Below are 18,946 nucleotides of genomic sequence, written 5' to 3'. Positions count from 1 at the left end.
GATCCATGAGGTGAGAGTCAGGCTAGGAAATGTAGCCAGCGACTGTGCTATCAAGGGAGGAATTACAGATCTGGTGGATGGAGGTTTCCTGTTAGAGAACAAAAGGGGAGAACCTGTGATGTGCTCTGTCCAAGGAAGGTTATGAGAAAGAGGGAACAGGGATCCAGGTGCCTTTCCCCAAGGAAACCTCAGACAAAGTATCTCCTCTTGGACAGGAGCAGCAACCTTCACACTAGCAGTTAGAGCCATCTTTAGGTTCAGAAATTCATAGTTTCAAAGGCTCTAAGGCCAGTCCTGATCATCTAGTCTGACCCCCTACATAACACAGGCCCTAGAACGTCTGCAGAAGAATTTCTGTTTCACCACGGTCCCATGTGTCTTCAGCTGGGTCTAATCATGGGGGTAGAGTTCAGGGGTACAGTGTTTAACTACAGATCAAATGGTCCTTTAGTCACATCCTAGTGCCCCCTTTGAAGTCTCTGTTAATAAGCAGCAGGTTTCACACAAACAAAAGGAAGTATTTTTCACACAACGCACAGTTAACCTGTGGAACTCTTTTCCGGAGGATGTTGTGAAGTCCAAGACTTTAACAGAGTTCAAAAAGGAACTAGATACATTTATGCAGGAGAGGTCCATTAATGGCTATTAGCCAGGATGCACAGGGATGGTGTCCCTAACCTCCATTTGCCAGGAGCCGGAAATGAGCGTCAGGAATGGATCACTTGATCATTCCCTGTTCATTCCCTCTGGGGCACTGGCTACTGTCAGACAGTTTTACCCAGGCTGGGCGATCTTGTGTTGCTTATGTTCTTGGTTGTATGAATTGGCTGGAGCAGTTGGCTTCAAAAGACCAGTCTCTTGGATCTGTGAATCCTGGGCAAACTAATTCCTTTCCTTTAGAGAATGACAGAAAAACCCATTTCCTCCTTCTTTCTACTCCAGGCTTCGTTCCTTTTTCCAAAGACTCGCCTCTAGGGAGCACAGAGAGATCCCTGTGCACAAAGTGTTCCCCCAACCTGCAGCAATCGAGGCATGCTCTGTCCTCAGCCAGCAAGAACAGGCCTTGCCAGAGAAGCCCCAGAGAAGCAAATGCTCATGGACCATCTTATCAGGCATGAAAAGACTCTGTGTCTGTAGCCAGTCTGACACCTTGATGGCAGAGAGCAATGAGGAGAGAACAGTTTCTTCACCACGAAGGTGGACGCACTTGTCCCTGAAGAAGAAAACAGCTGAGACCCAGGTGGAGTCAGAGGAGGTGAAGCTGCAGGAGAACACAGAACAAGTTGAACTGGATCTTACAGGTGAGGATTCAATCCACATGGTTTGTGGCGAGGAGCATGTGAGGAATACTCACACCAGTCACTCTACAAGCCTTACACATCAGGGCTTCTCACGGGACAGTGATGGGAACCTCAGACTCTGGAATCCATTTAGTGCCGGATCCTCCTGGACAGGGTGGCCGAGGTCCATCGCTGAGGTGGGGAGAGCTGACAGTGTCAGATCACCCCCCTCGGGGGGTCTGGCACTGTGGGGTGGGGAGTACTAACATTGCTCCAGGCTGTAAGGAGAACAGAGAGGCTGGATGTTGTAGGAAATCATTTCTTGTCTCCTGGATCGGGTCTGTTTCATCAGTAAAATGCTCCAGAGGTCTCAGCAGGTCACAGCTGGGAACCGTACCAGAGCTGAGTCATTACTTCTTGGGGGGTTAAGTGCAAATGAGGCCTGTTGCCCATCACTGACAGGAACGCTGTGCAAGGGGAGGGGAAGAGTAGAATACACCATGGAAAAGAAACTGGCCCCTAGATCAGAGGAAGCCTCATGTGGTAAAAGCCCCCAGCGAAGAGCCATGAGATCGGAGTTCTCTGCTTAGCTCTGCCCACAACCTTCAGTCTGACCCTGGGCAAGTCGCTTCAGGGCTCTGGGCCCGACTTCCGTCCTCTGTAAACCAGGGATAACACATGGAAAAGCGAAATGTTACGAATGTTTCTTTCTGCTTCAGGGACGAAGGAGGAGCCGTCTGAGTCGAAGGGGAAGTGGGGAAAAGGGAGTCCAGAAGAGCAGGAAGAAGAGCGCGCTCCCATCCCCTCATTACCAAGCAGCTCCCATATGACAATGGTAATGACGCTTTGTGACTGAGATAATGGAAAGCATCCCCTGCTGTGTGTATTAATGTCTCCCGGAGCTGGTATCTCTGACAGGAGAACTACCTGCCCCTTGCTCAGGGAGCTGAAAGGAAACATTCTGCACGTCATCAACTCCAGCCAGTCTTTATGAGTTTCTCTAGGTTGTTTGCATAAGGCAAATAATCCAGATTGACAAAGGGGTTTAGGCACCTAAAGAAGTACACAAGTGCTTAGTGGGATTCGCAGAAGTGCCTGACTCAGGTGCCTGATTCTGATGCACTTTTCATGGCACACAGGCACTGCTGAAAATCCTACGAGGCCCATCCCTGCACTTGTAGACACTGAGACACCATTGTAACTCTGATGATTAGTGACAGAGCACCCTGCAGCACATACAAAAGTCTGCAATTCTGGGAGCTTCTGACACGCCGGGGGGCTGGAGTAGCTATGCGAGTGTGTCACTCTGGTGTGCTCTGCTGTGTCCTCAGCTGCTGCCATCCAGGACAGACGGTGCTGATCCAGACACGCAGGCCAGCTGCAGTAATACTCAGGACGTGCCTGAGACACCAGGACAAAGGCCTCCAGCACCCCAGGCCCTGGGTTTAGAAGACCCTGGAACCAGGTCCCCTGGACTAACATTGTGCCCAGTGAGTTCTGACCCACAAGGGTCTGGCCCCAGAAGCCCACAGTTTGGGATTCTCCTCAGCCAGGCAGACTCGCTCCTTCAGTCGAAGCTACTTTCTGTCCTGCCGGCGATTTCTGCCTGTTTTGTGGCAGCGCCACACGCTGCGGGGTGGGGAAGGAAGAGGCATTTCCGTTGGGGCCTGTTCTCAGTCCTTTCCACGCAGACACCGTGGGCTGCTAGAGTTGCTGAGCCAATCTGCTCAGGCGCTCGGGGTGGGATGGGACGTGGGGCAGGTTCTCCAGCGACCCCTCGGCTGCACTCAACAAGCAACTTGAATGGGCTTTGCAGGCCATTGGGGCTTTCTCAGCACAAGCTGGGCTCCTGGGAGGAGGGGCTAGAGAGGGAGGAAATGGGGTGGCCCTTGGGGTCCCAGCACTGGCTGAGAGGCTCCCATCTCTTCTCAGGCAGAGGGGGCGAGGGGAGCGGATGAAAGACTGAGGAAACCTCGGCACCTGTTGAGGCTTTTTAAGAAAAGGGCTCAGCCGGAGTCTCCATGCTCACTAGGCCCTGCCGAACTCCCGCGGAGACAGACTATTCCAGGGCAGCTGCCCAATGGAAATACTCCGTCCCAACAGGCTTTGTCCTTGTTCATCGCAGACCCCTGGGGAGCAGCTTTCCTCAGCCCAGCCCCAAGCCCTGCTGATGAGAGCCGTGAAGGGTCTGACAACACCCACCCTGGAGCGATTTAAAGCCGCAGAGGAAGAGCTGAGGGCCATCGTATCTCTACACGGAGACAAGATGGAGAGAGTAAGAGACTCCCGCCGTGGGGCAGAGGATGCTGCGCAGAGAGGGGGAGGGGAGAATTTCCTCTCCTAGGAAACCGTTCCTGGGACACGCTGGCATGGTGCTTTGAAGGTTGGCTCAGCCCCTTTCCATTCATCGCTTGGCCGCGGGGATCCGCGGCGTCAGGTTTGTAACGTGCTCTCTGCCCGCTGGAGCTCTGACACGTCCCTGAGGACAGCCCAGCCACACTGAAGGTGCCGATAGCCCCAGCCCTGGCAGCGCAGCACTTACCTAGTCTGCCAATGGGCCTCCACATTAGGCTCCAGGAGCAGACATGGTTTCCTCAGACATGCTGCAGGGCCTTGTTTGTCCAGCTGAAGTATCAGGAGGAATTTGGCTTTGCACTTTTCTCTCTGTCTCTCCCAAGCTCTGATCCTGTTGCCCATCCCCACAGATCTGAGTGTCTGCCCCCCTGAATTAGATTGGCCTAGGGAGGTCTCTGGCAGACTTCATTTCTACATCCCCTGGGTAGGAGGCTCTCGGTATCATTTACTCCCCCGATTAATGAAACTCCACCACCCTCCTGGGAGGTAGGAATTGAACCCATTGGACACCTGGGGAAACTGAAGTCCAGAGAGCTCCTTGACTTGCCCAAGCCTGCGCAGGTGGGTTATTGAGAAAGGAATCAGGGTTCATGTTCCCTACAGTTCTTTAAACGTTGCCTTTTATCACTCAGCCTGGAAATAGGTGACATTCCCGCCCTTCTCCAAATACCGCCTGCCCGTGGCGAGTCAGTGCAGACTTATTCCCTTCCTGGGCTTTGGCTTTCCTGGAAACTCGGAGACTCATAAACGAACCGAATCCTCAGCCTGAGCTTCCTCCCCAAACCTGCCTGTTCCTCGGGTTCCCTGCAGGTCGTCCCTGTCTCTGGCCAAGTTCCCTGTTTCCAGCAGGTCCCGGCGGGAAGTTAACAAATGGCCCCTCAATCAGCAGATTGATTTGTGCCGGGCTCTACCTCCTGCTAGCAGAACAGGTCAACAGAATCCAGCCACCCGGGTTGTAGCTCCTGCTCCTTGTTCAGGAGAGGAAAGAGCAATGATCGATTCCTCATGGAAGAGCGCTAGGGGGTGGCTTGTCCCTTTCGGGTCTGTCTACCCTGTGCTGCAAACTCTGCAGCAGGAGCCGTAAAGCCTGGCCCTATGGACTTGGGCTCCCAGGGCTGGCACTGTGGGGCCAAACAGCAATGCAGCCTCTTCTGGGCTTGGGCTGGAACTTGAGCTCTGAAGCCAGGGGAGGAGGGGGCTTCAGAGCCTGGGCTTCAGCCCAAGTCACCATGTCTGCACTGCTGTTCTGAGTGCCACAGCCTGAGCCCGAGGTTAGAGACCTGGCTTTAAGATTTGTTACGCCAGGTTTTAAAATCCCACAGTGTAGAGGTTCTCCATAGGGCTGGGGCCTGGAGCTGGCTAGTCCCATCCACGTAGCCCTGCCTGCCATCGCTGGGATGGGCTCTGGGGTACATCCGTAGAACCAGCTAGGTTTGGAGCAGTGCTTCTCTACCTGGGACATCCTCAGGGGCAAAGAGATAGTATTGGATGTGGCCCACACGGAAACTAGGTTGATAACCACTGGTCTGGAGGAACTGATCGTGGTAGAAAGAGCAACAGGAAGTTGCAGAGATGGAGGAAAGGCTCCTGCAGGGAAGCCCTTGAGAGCAGGGCTGCGAGCAGTTTGCTAAGGCAGGGAAGGCCCTGGGACATCAGGGGAGTTTGAGCTGTGCCCACGGTCAGGTTTTGGGGAAGGCTTTTGTGTGTGTTTCTGAGCCTAAGGTGCTAAACCAGACCTCAGGAAGACTGGGGTTCCTGTACTTGTCAAAGCCTCTTTCTTGAGATTATGGAGGAGTAGAGATGGGAAAGTGAGGTGAGAGGCAGTTTGCAGGGCTGCCAGATGGGGTTACCTGGGAGGAGGTCACTCATTGATAAATCCATCCCTCAACTTTCTGGCTTTCTTCCAGGTTGGAGACGTTGTTGGAAGGATCTTAATGTGGCTAGATGACGTCTGTGATCCCAGAGCCAGAAAAGCAGCGCTGAGGGCCACGGCCTTGCTGGCTCGCTCCCACCCCCAGGATGTGGTTCTGAGCTGTGTGGCGCACACGCTGTCATCGGACAGGTAGGGAGCTGCTCTGTTATCACCTCGGGCCATTATTTCTCTTCCTGCTCCTACAGACAGGCCACCGTCCGGGAAGGGTCTGTCAGGCTCACACAGTTGGAGGGAGTTTCCTGCGGTGCAGAGAGCTGTCCATTCTCACTAAGAGGACATGCCCAGGCACAGCCACTGAGGAGCCAACCCCTCCTCCTGCACTCCCCGGGATGGAGACGTGCCAGTTTTCTGGAGAATTCCAGCATTGTCCTGATTTCGATGGGTCACTCCACTTGCTCTCTGATCCAGTACAGGGCCAATAAATGACTTTGGGGCTCACTCCACATCCCTGGGTCATGAGGTCTGGCTGCTCCCTATTGCGTGAGAGAGGGCAGAGATGGAAAAGGCCCATGAGGCCCATCTGTCTGTCCCCTGGGGACCAGTGCAGGATTGTTACCTGTAGTCAGATCCCTAGTTATTCCATGGCTGAGGAAGTGCTGAGAAAATGCACTCATCCTTATGGAGCTGTACAGCAGAGATAAATCTCTTAAGACACAAATTTCCAGCCCTTATTGTTGCAACAACAAAAAAAATCATCCACACATGACCTGAGCGTAAATGCAGTGCAGCCTGCCTGAGTCTGCAGACAGCCGGGAATAATGGCTCTGAGCGGGGTGAGTGCCTCTTTTCATCTGAGTCCTGCTGGTTATTGCCGATCACTTTGCAGAGTCATCCAGCTGAGGTGTTTATAACACAATCCCCATGTGCCTAGGGGCCGTGAAACCCAACTGGACCCTAGCCAGAGGTCAAAACGCCGGCTTTCCTCGGCATCCTCTGCAGTGCAGTTCTGCACTGACCACAGACAAATCTGTGTCACATGGGAGAGCAAATTGAAGAGCAGCACGAAAGAAATTGACTTTCTTACCCAATGCAGTTACCAGAGGAATACAGTGCTGGTTTTCATATTGATTTGAATGTTTGATTTGTAAACCTTTCAGGTTTGAATTCCTTGAAACAGCCACAGTGCTTTCCAGGGTCTGTGCTCAGAAGCTATAGAAACTTGGCAGCGTTGGCACAGAATTTCAGCCAAGCTTCCTGAAGATCTCAAATCCAGGCCATTTACTCTTGATTTGTCCAACCTAATTCTCAATGTCCCCAGGGCTTGACCACCATGTCCGACCTTCCTCACCAAACTTGGAAGTCCAATGACTGGAGTCTTTTGGATCCATCTGCAGTCTTCCTCTGCAGATGCCTGCGAGGACCAGCAGTGCTTAGATCAGCAAGAATGGAGAGAAGAGAGGAGGGGGATTTCAGTACTAGTTTCCTTCCATCTCTGTCCCACTGGGCAGTACAATCTCCCCTTCCAAACTCCTGAGTCCTCTCCTATCAGGGCATGTTCTGATTCAGTGTCTGACCCTGCCCACCACACTGCAGTAGGATTGAGCTGTTAAGAGACACTTGGCCAAACGCTGGGTCTCAGTTACACCCCCAAATAGCCAGAGTAACTCCAGTGAGGTCAGGCAAGTTCCTCGGGACTGACCCTAGCATAACAGAGCAGAATTTTGCACAGTCTGGGGGTCACAGTTTGGTGGTCACTCTGTGGTCAGTACATGGTCACTGTCTTGGAAACAGCGGTTGTAGCTTCAGGAACAATAGCCCATTAGGGGAAAGGAATAAATACAACGTTCTCTGAAGGGACTTGCCCTGCCTCAGCCTCTCTGCACCAATCGGTGTGTCCTCTGAGAGATGCCTTTCCTGCCTACACGCCAAGTCTCTCCCTGGGGAGGGCAAGAGGTGGCCAAGCAGGGAAGGTCAGACTTCTGTTTCTGAATTTGCAGATGTGCCATTGAGCTGTGGAAGGCCTTGGGTGAAGAACCACAGCTCACCAGGGAGGTGCTGCAGCAGCTGCTGGACAAGCTCCAGCAGAGACGCCGGGAGGAGAAGAGCGGCAATGTGTCTCTGGCTGTAAGTGAGATTTGAGATGTCACTTTGCCAACCCGCCACCGCAGGGAGGATGGTGCATCTGTGTGTGCGCGGGAGCTTCACCCCTTCTTAGCTTCAGGCCATGGCTCCACTACACAATGAAGTCGACCTAACTTACCTCGGCATACAGCCGCCACAGCAATTCCATCCCTTGTGTGTGTCTGCACTTTGCTGCTTGTGTCGGCAGTGCACGTCCTCGCCAGAAGCGCTCGTCTTGATTGTACGGTCAGGGTGGGGAGGCTCCTGAAAGCCAGTTGACGTAAGCGATGCGGTGTCTACACTGACACTGCATCGACCTAACTGCATCAACCTGGACTCTCTGCCACTCGTGGAGAGATTTTTAATTATTATTGTTATTAATTTGGAACCGAGGGGCAGTTCTGCCGACGGGAAGGAAATTCCATAGTTAGGGTGATGCTGGGTGAGCGGCCTTGCGTTGACCTAACTCTGTAGTGCAGACCAGGCCTTAGTGTGTCCTGGCCACCTCCTAGCAAACTAAAGACGTGTAAAGAAAGTTTCCCCCAGGTAAAAGTTACAGATCTGAAGTGGTTTATCTGCTGGTACCCTGGCTCAGTTGTCTTCTGCTCTAGATGGCCCTTTAGTGAGCAGCTGCAGTTTCGGTGTCTCTTGGCTCTGTAAACTGTGACTAGAGAGCTTCCCAGCATGGGATCATGAGATGTCCAGTACTTTTGACTGGGCCAGAAACACTGGGCCTATGCGAACGGATCTCCTCAGGATGGTTTCAGCCCGTCCAGTCATGGCTGGAAAGCCAAAGCACAGGGTCTGCACCATTAAGAGAAACAACGGGGAATAACGTCATCCAGAGTCTTCTGATCTTTCCATAGGGCTCCATCCTGCTTTCGTTCCAGGAATGGGTGATGGTTCAGGAGCCTCAAAATGTCTCCTCCCCTCTCAGGAGCCAATCCTCTTTTCTAATACCCTGTGGAGGTGGCAGGTGGCAGATTGGGATAGTTGACTGAAATTCTTTCCCCCCTCCAGGCAATGAGGACCATTTACGAGGTCCTTTTCCTGTGGGGATACCGAGAAGCCATCCTGGAAATGTATCCCCAGATGCTCATCCTCTGCGTCAGGCAAGTGCAGTATGTGATGGAGCTGCGCTTGCCAGGGACCTACAGGGCCAGCGAGACATCCAGCCCCGAGGAGGGGTCCAGCTGCCTCAGCCCCCTAAGGTAATGACTGAAAGGAAAAGGAAGAACAGATTTGTTCTGCTAAACACGTGTGCTCTGTTCATGGCCATCATTTGTTCGGGTGCTGTAGTTCGCCCAGGCTCAGTTCGGTGCAGGTCTCTCTTGAGGGGAAAGGGTTGAGAGCCGTGTGTTCTTGTGAGTCACACTCGCTCATCTGACTCCGTCCACAGGCCAGCTGCTTTCACTACACAGTCAGGCAGCAGTCATGTTTGTGCATCCATCCCCATGTGCCACCTGCCAAAGCGTCAGTGGAAACACAGAGCGCCAGAGGCCACCTCAGGTGCTGTAAACTGACACAGCTTTGCTCGCTTACACCAACTAAGGATCTGGCCGCACATGCCCGCTTGTGTCCTGTTACCTGCCACAGTAAAGAATCAAGTATTCAACCGTATTGAGTGATGACACCAACCATCTTAAGAAGCTAGTGTCAGTAACTGGTTACAAACTCAATGAATCTGCAGTGTAGACAGGGCCCCTTGGGAAGGGAAGCACCATGATATCACACTGGATCTATCCTCGGGGTCGCTAGCTACTGCTGACCATGCTGTGTGTCCCAGGGCTTGTGCAGATTTGCCATGCTTGGGGGTGATCTCGTTGCCTGACACTGGGATTTTTTTGTCTTTAGCACGTCAGTGGAGGCTGTGAAGACTCTTTTTTCCATGCCCGGATACTGGAAGGAATTTGCCGGCATCCAGTTACAGCAGGGTTGGGACATGATATCCTCCCGATATTACTACTCGCAGGGTGTTGGCCTAATTGCAAGGTAGGAGCCCAAAGTTTCCTCTTCATTGGGTCTCTCTTGGCAATGGGATTTCCGTGTGAAATATTCCTCTGTTCCAGCTGCCATCTCAGCCCAGCAACTAGTGAGGAACTCTCTCTCCCCCTTGATAACCACAAGGCACTTTCTGTTCCATGTTCCAGAGCCATGATCGAGTTTGAGAACCCTCAGCTCCCTGCAGTTTTCAGAGAGGCCGTCACCATTGTCCAGAGTCAGAAGGAGGATGAGCAGAGACATATCGCCATGACTTTCTGCACTGAGGTGAGATTCATTAATTGACAGGCACAAGTGGGCTTTCTGCAGAGCAGCTCAGGCCAGTAAGCTCTGGGGCACATTGTCAGGAGCTCAGCAGCCTACAGCCAGCTAGCTCCTCTCCACACATGGATGGCTGTGGGGCACGGCAGAGAGAGGGAGGGAGAGACAGGGTGAGATCGCCCCTGGCTGGATGTGCCTAGATGGGATCATGTGACAAGAGGAGATGTTTCACCACTGCCCCAAGGCCATGCTTCTCTCCTCACCTTTTCTTGGGGTCTGCTTTTCTTCTGCCCCAGGGGTTGTTCCATGGCACTCAATGGGGCCTGGAGATTCCCCTTTCCCTGGGGGTTTATTTGTGACTTATACATTAGTCTAACTTCTGGGAATGAACCAACTGAAAGAGCAGCAACTGGCTCCCTACAGACCAGAGACTTTGTACGGGAGTAAGTGGCCATTTGGTAAAGATGACTGTCCAGGGAACAGACCCCACAAGAAGACCTCTGCTCCTCAACCGGATGTTGATTTGGCTCTTTCCAGTTGCTCCAGAGTCCTTCCATTGAGACGATAGTGACAAAATCAGAGCTCAAGGCGCAGCTCATGGAATGGACCCAGGACAAAAATCCCATCATACGTAGGCTCAGTCTGCGAGGCCTTGGCAGTGTTGTGCTCCAGCCAGCAAAGGTGAGAGGCGTGGATTGCCCGGGGACCGAGGAAGCCCATGTCTATCGAATAGCTCAGAAATGAGAGCGAGATCCCCACACAAGCCTTGTTGTTTAAAGCACGGCATTCAAATGTTGGAGGTGCGTTACTGAGCAAATCAAGGCATGACATGGTCCCTGCTCCCGTGAGCTGACCCCTGATTGCAGATGTGATGCAATGGGGGAGGCGGGGTGAGCAAAGACAAAGGTTACAGTGAGCAGTTGGCACTGAGTGAGAGGAGAATGACTTTCTGCCCCGTTGGGGGGCTGTGCCAGCCGTGGTTTCTCATAGGTGGGAGTGGGATGGTCCAGCATGTGCTCCAGGCTGTCACCCAGGATAGTAATGAGCTGCCTTCTTCATTCCTGCAGGTGCAATTGTTACAGGCCCAGCTGCCAGCGATCATGGACTCGTTCGGTGACAGGGATGGAGTGTGTGTCATGGAGGCCATGCATAAAGCTGGAGACATCATCTACCTCCTCGACGGGGAGGGGCTTGGCTCCATCTCCCAGGACATTGCAGTCAGCCTTCGCCCCTTCATTGATGACGTAGGCTTGGAACCGCAGGAGAAGCCCATTTCCCCCCCCTCCACCTGCCTCTGATGCCCTTGTGTCTCTCTCCCCATCCCTTTGCCTCCCGCCCCTCAGCCCTGCCATGGAGCCTCCTAGGAGTGCCCCCGCCATGGGTGGGGAATCTCCTGCTCCGCCACCTCCCTGTCAGAGCTCTTCTCGGCAAACCTCAGCCTCAGCGCCCTGCTCCCAGCCCCTGCTGCAGCCTGGCCTGGGGAAGAGGGGCTGGCACTGGGCAGATGACCAGCTGTCTGGAGAACACCAGCCCCCAAAGAGGTGGAGATTCCCAGCAGGAAAGAGGTGGGTCGGGAATGGCCCGGCTCTCAGGGGAACTGAAGAGCAAAAGAATTGCTGTGTTTTGTAGCAGCACATCCCTGCAAGGCTCCAGCAGCTGTTTCTCCCCTTCCCCAGACCAGTCTCCAGCAGCCTTCCCACCCCCTCCCCTAATCTTCTAGGGGTCTAGGGTTCAGTGCTCTCCAGACAGAAATTGCGTCTGGGACACCAAGGGGCTGCACTGCCCTGCACAGTGTCTCAGGCCCTGTTCTGCACAAGTTGTCTATGGCGCTAGCCTGGTGGCCTCACTGCTCCCGCCAGCCAAGTCAGTTAACACAGGGGGAACCAGAGCAGCGGGCGGATTATGACTCTGTCGCGTTATGCTCTGATACTGCCTGGCTTTAACCGGGCTTCCCCACTCCCTGTGTGTCATTGCCAGGAGAGGGGCAGTGTGCGCTCCGCTGCCATTTTACTGCTTGGCAAGGTGGTGAGCAGGGTGAAGGACCCGGACAAAGGCCTGGTGCAGCAGGAAATGATCAACTGCTTGCTCCCGCTGCTGCTGCATCTCGAAGACCAGGAGGAGAGTGTGACACTGGTAAGTGCCACCATCCTTATTTCCTTATAAGCAAAGAGCCAGAATCCCCTGGGGCCCCCACTCCATTAATGGCCAGAGCCTCTTGCCCAAGCAGAGTCTTCTCCTCCCTGCTTCACTCATGCTGGAGTCTAGGGCCTCATCCATCCCCACAGCACATAGCACAATTTGGAAGAAAAGCCTTCTTCTGGGAAAGAGTCCTGACCCTCTACTGCAAAGACAGGCCTCAGGCCTTTGGGCTGCTGCATCCAAAGGTTCCCAACAAGAGGCAGCAAAAGAAAAGGGAGCATAAATCTGTAAGTGCCCTTCGGTTCAGGGAGCTGGTATCTGCCCACAGCCTTCTGGAAAGTGGGTGCAGCTGCCCTGCCTTCTTCCCTGGAACTCCTGAGAGACCTTCTCCAGCAGGTCCTCGCTTCCCAACATTCACCGGACGTTGCCTTCTTTCGTTGGGCCAACTGGGATGTGGAGGGAAGCCTGATCCGTGTGCCTCTTTGGTCCGACTCTTTGGGATCCCAAAGCTGACTCACGCTCTCATACAGTTTCTTTGCATAGAAGGACTGAGTTGTGGAGATCTCTTATGACTCTTTCCAGGGCCACCCATAGGGGGGCACTGGGCCTGGGACAACCCCCTCCCCCCCCGTCCACCTCCCACCCCCACTCCACCCCTTCCCCCAAGCCCCCACTCCACCTTTTCCCACCCCTGCTCCTCCCCCATCCCACCCCTATTTCTCCCCTCCTCCCAAGCCCCTGCCCTCTCCTCTCCCGAGCGACGTTGGGTGCTGGCGAGGTGGGGTATAACTTAGTCGGGCCGGGACTACTGCTGCTGGCCGCAGCACAGCCCAGGTCCTGCGTCCCCCTGAAGTGCGGGGCCCCCCAAAGCAGAGGGCCCTGGGCAACCGCCCCAAACCATCCAAAGACAGGACGGCTCTGGCTGTCTCCAGCCAAGTCTCAGTTCCCTCTCCTGAGCACAGTCCTGTGTAGAACAAATAACAGGAATCTCCACTAGCAGGAAAAGCGAGAGAAAAGGGACAGGGGAAGGTTCGATGTCCCCCAGACAATCCCTCTCTCAGTGAGAACCCTCTTGGTCTCACCTTCTCTTGCAGAGATGTAAACTGACGCTCTTCCGCTGCGCAGTGTTTCTCAGGTGGGCTCATTTGAAGAGGCTGTTCCGCAGCATGGCCTGGGATGGCTCCTCACAGCTCCTGAAGTGTGTCTGGAAGTGCTTGGTAGGTGGATTCCTTGTGCCTTGAGAGTGGTGAATGGTGACTTGAGGGAGACCTTTCTAACCCCACATCCTGAGTACCCATCCGCTTCGGTCGGGCGGCAGGACTCTATTCCAGGCTCTCTGCTGGTTCATTTCTGCATGAGTTACAATCCCTTCACATTTTTGAAATTTTTCTCCACAACTGTCAGACCTCCAAACTTGTGTCTTTTAAAATGAAAGCTGAGGTTCTGGAGAACACACTAGTAACTCCAGAGAGGTGCTGCTATGGTGTATGGGCTCACACTGGCTGTTGCTTTGCCCTGGCTGTGTGCTTTGGCTTTCCTGGCCCCTTCGCTGTGGGAAGAACATGTCATTTGTATATTGCGCATTTCTTCCTTCTTCCCTCCTAGATGCAGAACAACGAGAGCCACATCCCCAAATTCCTGTTCCAGGCCTTAGAGTACCTGGAAAGCTCACAGACAACAATAAGGCATTCTGCAGCCCTGTTCATTGGTAAGCAGAGAAATTCACTTGATCTTTTTTGAACTGCTTCCTTCAAAGCCCTTTTCTAGACTTCTGGTGTGTGTGTGTGTGTGAGAGAGAGAGAGACAGAATTAACATGTATTCCAAGATTAAGGGAGCAATTTAGCTGTATTGATTGCACCAACTTCCCCTGCCCACAACAATTCTTTGGCTGCGCCTAGTGGAAACCCGCATGATGTGAATTCAATCTCCTTTGGAAATCAGCCTCTCAGTAACTTCTGTGCATCAGATGCTTTTATGTGCTTTGTGAGCAGATGGAAGGAATGTATTGAATTTCCCAAGGGCTGTCTTGGGGGAATGGCTGCACCTTTAGCAGTTTTCAGCGAAGGATTTGAAAAGTAATGAGATCCATTGTATGTCTAGGAAATACTATCCGCCATTACTGCGACTTGTTGTCTGAAACCGTGACTGAAGATGGCATCTCCCGCCTGTATGAAGGTAAGGAAATAGCTCTGTGTGTTTGTGCCTCTGTGGGAAGTACAGGGGTGCAGCACAAGGCCTGAACACAGGTTTGAATGTGTCCCTCTCTGGCTAAGGACAGCGTTTAAAGAAGAAGGATGGTCACACGAGCTTTCATCGAGGTCCCACAAGATGTGTACGGGAGCAGGGGATAACCATCCCTAGCTCCTAGGATAGAGGTAGCCTTAGAGCTGTGTGGGGAGACTGTCTTCAGAAAGGTCAGAAAGTCTCTAAAGGAAGGCCGGACAGAATTGAAAAGGGCTGTTGTTATTATTAAGCATGATGATGATGATGATGACAATTACCCTCTGTAGGGAAAAATTCATCACCTGCCCTCTCTGTAATGGAGTGATTGCAGGCCAGGGAACCACTCAGAGGCTGGTTATCAGCTCATAGGAAATCCCCTGAGTGCACATGGGAAACATCTTTCCCTGTGACCTCTTAAGGAATGAAGGCACAGGGCCACAAAGGATTTCAGTCTAAATTCCTTTGCGGATCTGTGCATAAATGTTTGATGATTTAACACCTCTGCTGTTGACACTTTTTTGTTACGTCCCAGGAACAATTGCCCCCACCTGCCTGTGTTTTAGTGTGTGGACATGTGTGTGGACGTGTGTATCCTGGGGGAGGGGGAAGTTACGCACAGAATGGGGTCTCCTCTCTGTCCAGGGCTATTTTGGGAGTAGCAGAGTTGTTGTTTCTGTGCCCCCAGACTCTTGGGTAGTTAATAGCATGTGGCAACGGCCATCTGAAGGGGAGATTTCCTAGGCACCAGTCACATCAGCACCATGGGGCTTTCAACCCGTTTCCTCTTTGTTTCAGCTTTTCAGGAAGTGCCTTTGACATCTGACAGGACCACAGGGTGCATCCTCAGGAGACATTACAAATGGCTGCAGAAGCTTGGAAATCTTGTGTCAGGTTCTGCATTCGACTAGGGAACTGTGACCGACACAGAAGACCTCTTTGTCCTGCTATGGTACGTACAGCAGACGCTTATCAACTTTTTAGTGTCCGAGCCTCTGTTTGCCAGAAGCTGGGAATGGGTGACAGGGGATTGATCACTACATGATTACCTGTCTGTTCATTCGCTTTGGGGCACCTGGCATTGGCCACTGTCAGAAGACAGGATACTGGGCTAGATGGACCTTTGGTCTGACCCAGTCTGGCCTTTCTTATGTTCTTATATTTGGAACCGGGACTGAACAATGAGGTGGATATTGGCAGATGACACAAAATTATGTAGAAAAACAACAAGGAGTCTGGTGGCACCTTAAAGACTAACAGATTTATTTGGGCATAAGCTTTCGTGAGTAAAAACCTCACCAGACTCCTTGTTGTTTTTGTAGATACAGACTAACACGGCTACCCCCTGATACTTGACACCAAAATTATGTAGGTTAGTCAGGCATAGAGAAGACTTTGAAGCAGCTGAAAGGGATCTAATGAAGCCACGTGATTGGGCAGAACAATGGCAGATGAAAACCAGTGCTGACAAAGGCAGGGCCATACGCATGGAAAGCAGTGAGGTGAACGACTCCTACATATCGCTGGTGTCGGACACCAAAGCACGGATGGTTGGGCCAGGGGTTGGAGCAGAGGCGGTGGGGCCTAGTGGTCAGGGTGGTGGAGGTCGAGCCTAGGGGAGCCAAGGGTTGGAGCCGGAGTCAGGAGTCAAGAGAAGGATTGGAACGGGCTGGGGAGTAGGGCCAGGGCGGGATTAACGATTCCCGGCCAATGAGAGCTGCAGGGAGCAGAGCCTACAGACAAGACCAGCACCAGGGACAGAGGTTCCCGGTGTGGTGCTCGTCGTGGCAACGCGGCTCAGGGCGGGGAACGGCAGCACGTGGAGCCGCCTCGCCCCCATCCCAGCCAGGCAGAGCCGGCGCGACCGGAACGCAGCACACAGGGGCTTTAGTGGCTGCAGAACGGGCCCCCCCTTAGCCCTACTCCTTTCATGAGTGCATCACTGCCCCACTTCTGCCCCATCCCCACACACAGTTACAGAGCAGAACCCCATAGCTGAGCTCTGAAATCTCTCTGACTGGAATGAAGTTACTGCAGAGTCAGGACAACCCCACCTTTGGGCTCCATGTCGGACATCTCACCCCACTGCACCGAGCCCGACATTCCCAGAGCTTCTCGCATGTGATTCCCTCAGTCATCAGAGCCAGGCGGAGAGAGGAGAAATTCTCCCAGACTCCCTTCAACCATTGCCAGCCCACAGGGCAGCAGCGCTTGCGGGGGTGGGGGCTCTCTTTAAGCAATGCCAGCTCTCAGGGAAGTTGCAAATGAGCTTTAGCAAAGTGTGGGTGGGGGGGTTGTGCCATGGAAAACTCCCCTGCTTGAAGGTTTTATTCTTCTGAATTGTGTTCCTGTCCTTTCTCCCTCCTACAGACATCTAGAGGCTAACAGGAGCCAACTGAGCCCACCGCCGATCACATCTCTTGTGAGACGCCAAAGCAGCTGTTGCCTGGGAAGGAGGAGACAGAAGAGGCAGAGCAGGATGTGCCGGGTGCACCAGCCACACAGAACCCCATAGTCTAGGCGGAGGAAGTCCAGAAGCAGCTGAAGCTCCTGAATGCAGAGCCGCGAGGAGCCAAGACCCAGCCGCATCCCCAGGGCCCTGCAGACGTGCAGGGGAGATCGGAGTCTCTGGGAATTTCCTACGCCAGGAGCCCAGAGACCCCCAGCCCATGGCCTAGAGACATCTTGTAGGAAGTAACCTGGGTGAACCAGCCATTGTCATGCTGAGTGACGTCAGATGTTCTGGTTGGATCCCCACTGAATCAATGGCAAACACATTGGCCATGGACAAGGCCTTGGGCTAGGAGCCGGTGGAGTAACAAGGGCCCGGGTCCTCCCGCCCTGGCTGCCATCCATCCTTGGGTGGCAGCCCACCTCCCCAGTATGCCACTAGACTGCACAGCCCCAAGAGGAGGGGCAGCCATCTTGTCTCTGAACTCTCAGCTAAACAGCCCTGTTCTGAAGGGCAGCGATATTGACTCTAGTCTCTGGACCACACAGCACTGAGGGAGAGAGCAGTCATATTGTCTGGAGCCATCGGGCCACACAGGCATGAGAGACAGGATAGCGGCACGGACTCTGGTCTCTGGGCCACACAGCCCCAACGGAGAGGGCAGCCACACGGACTCTGGTCGTTGGGCCACACAGCCCCAACGGAGAGGGCGGCCGCACGGACTGTGGTCGTTGGGCCACACAGCCCCGACGGAGAGGGCGGCCGCACGGACTGTGGTCGTTGGACCCCACAGCCCCGACGGAGAGGGCGACCGCACGGACTCTGGTCATTGGGCCAGACGGCCCCGACGGAGCGGGCGGCCGTATGGACTCTGGTCATTGGGCCCCACAGCCCCGACGGAGAGGGCGGCCGCACGGACTCTGGTCGTTGGGCCCCACAGCCCTGACGGAGAGGGCGGCCGCACGGACTCTGGTCGTTGGGCCACACAGCCCCGACAGAGAGGGCAGCCGCACAGACTGTGGTCTCTGGACCCCACAGCCCCGACGGAGAGGGCGGCCGCACGGACTCTGGTCATTGGGCCAGACGGCCCCGATGGAGCAGGCGGCCACACGGACTCTGGTCGTTGGGCCACACAGCCCTGACGGAGAGGGTGGCCGCACGGACTCTGGTCGTTAGGCTACACGGACCTACGTGGGAGGGCAGCCATTTTGACTCTGGCCATTAGGCCAAACCACCCTGAGGCTAAGGGCAGTTATTTGTTTTCAGCCATAGGACCTCGCCCGTCACCCCTAAGGCATCGCTCATCTGTCACCATGAGACTGACCCCATGACATAAGACTTTTGGGGTCAAGATGGAAACATGAGCGGAAGCAAGGAGTGGCATGTGACCCCTCTAAGAGCTCCTCCCACTCCTCTACCAATCTGGGGGTGTTTTATCTCCATCGATCTGCCTCAGGAATGGATTTGAACAATGAGGGAAAGTTCTGAGGGAGAGTGACCCATTCGGAAGTGGGTCATGTGACCCCTCCGAGAACTCCTCCCAGTTAGGGTGGGCCTCATCCCCTTAGGACCAACCAGAGAGGGAATTTCACCAAATAGGGTTAGTGCCATGGTGGGGAGACCTGCCCGCGAGAGGGGCCCATTACCCCTCCATGAAATCCCCTCACTGTCCTCTACTAATCGGTCAGGGTTTCACACGCACCCTTTAGGCCATCCCAGAAGGGAAATGTATCGATCAGAATAGGTAGTGCCCGAAGGTCTAGGCAAGAAGCCGCCGATCTCTGGAGCTCCATGTTTGCGTGGCTGGCAGCATCGCCCTGGAAGTCGCAACACAACGCTGCGTGGAAGAGGCCGTCTCGTTCCAAGGGTGTCTTTTGCAGAAATCACGGCCTAGACTTCGGGCTATACCTGTTCTGATTTGTACATGTTTCCCTTCTGAGATGGCCTAAGGTAGGAGTGAAACCCTCACCAATTGGTAAAGGGTGGTGGGGGGACTTCTTAGAGGGATCACGGGATCCTTTTGCGGGCAGGTCACTCCACTACAGCACTTCCTTGTTTGGTCAAATCCCCTCTCGGGGTGGTTCTACAGGGCTGACGCCCACTTCAATTGATAGAGGACAGAGGGAGGAGATATCAGAGGAGATATACAACCCCCTTCTGGATGGGTCACCCTGTCCCAGAATATCCCCCGATTGGTCAAATCCAGTCTCCCGGTGTGTAAAATGCTGGTTGCCCCTGCCAAA

At 53.9% G+C, this 18,946-nt stretch overlaps 1 protein-coding gene across 1 annotated transcript; it reads left to right on the top strand.

The window, feature by feature from the left end:
• Positions 1-1,153: 1,153 nt before the first annotated feature.
• On the top strand, positions 1,154-10,635 carry LOC135978473 (maestro heat-like repeat family member 5). Its single transcript, XM_065579406.1, has 8 exons — positions 1,154-1,301; positions 2,000-2,115; positions 5,543-5,697; positions 7,506-7,632; positions 8,650-8,840; positions 9,484-9,621; positions 9,780-9,897; positions 10,429-10,635. Exons 1-8 carry the CDS (start codon positions 1,154-1,156, stop codon positions 10,633-10,635), a joined length of 1,200 nt encoding a protein of 399 aa, XP_065435478.1.
• Positions 10,636-18,946: the final 8,311 nt, after the last annotated feature.

The sequence above is a fragment of the Chrysemys picta genome, unplaced genomic scaffold, assembly GCF_011386835.1.
Source record: "Chrysemys picta bellii isolate R12L10 unplaced genomic scaffold, ASM1138683v2 scaf276, whole genome shotgun sequence".
In the NCBI taxonomy this organism is placed as follows: Eukaryota; Metazoa; Chordata; order Testudines; family Emydidae; genus Chrysemys; species Chrysemys picta.
Note: the sequence above shows the minus strand (reverse complement) of the source record. Positions and strands in the feature narration are given on the sequence as shown.

Coding starts and splice junctions, on each gene's coding strand:
- LOC135978473 (XM_065579406.1), top strand. CDS start 1,154: ATGGCAGAGAGCAATGAGGAGAGAACAGTTTCTTCACCACGAAGGTGG. Junction 7,633..8,649: donor GCGGCAATGTGTCTCTGGCT/GTAAGTGAGATT, acceptor TCCCCCCTCCAG/GCAATGAGGACCATTTACGA. Junction 9,622..9,779: donor GGTGTTGGCCTAATTGCAAG/GTAGGAGCCCAA, acceptor TCCATGTTCCAG/AGCCATGATCGAGTTTGAGA.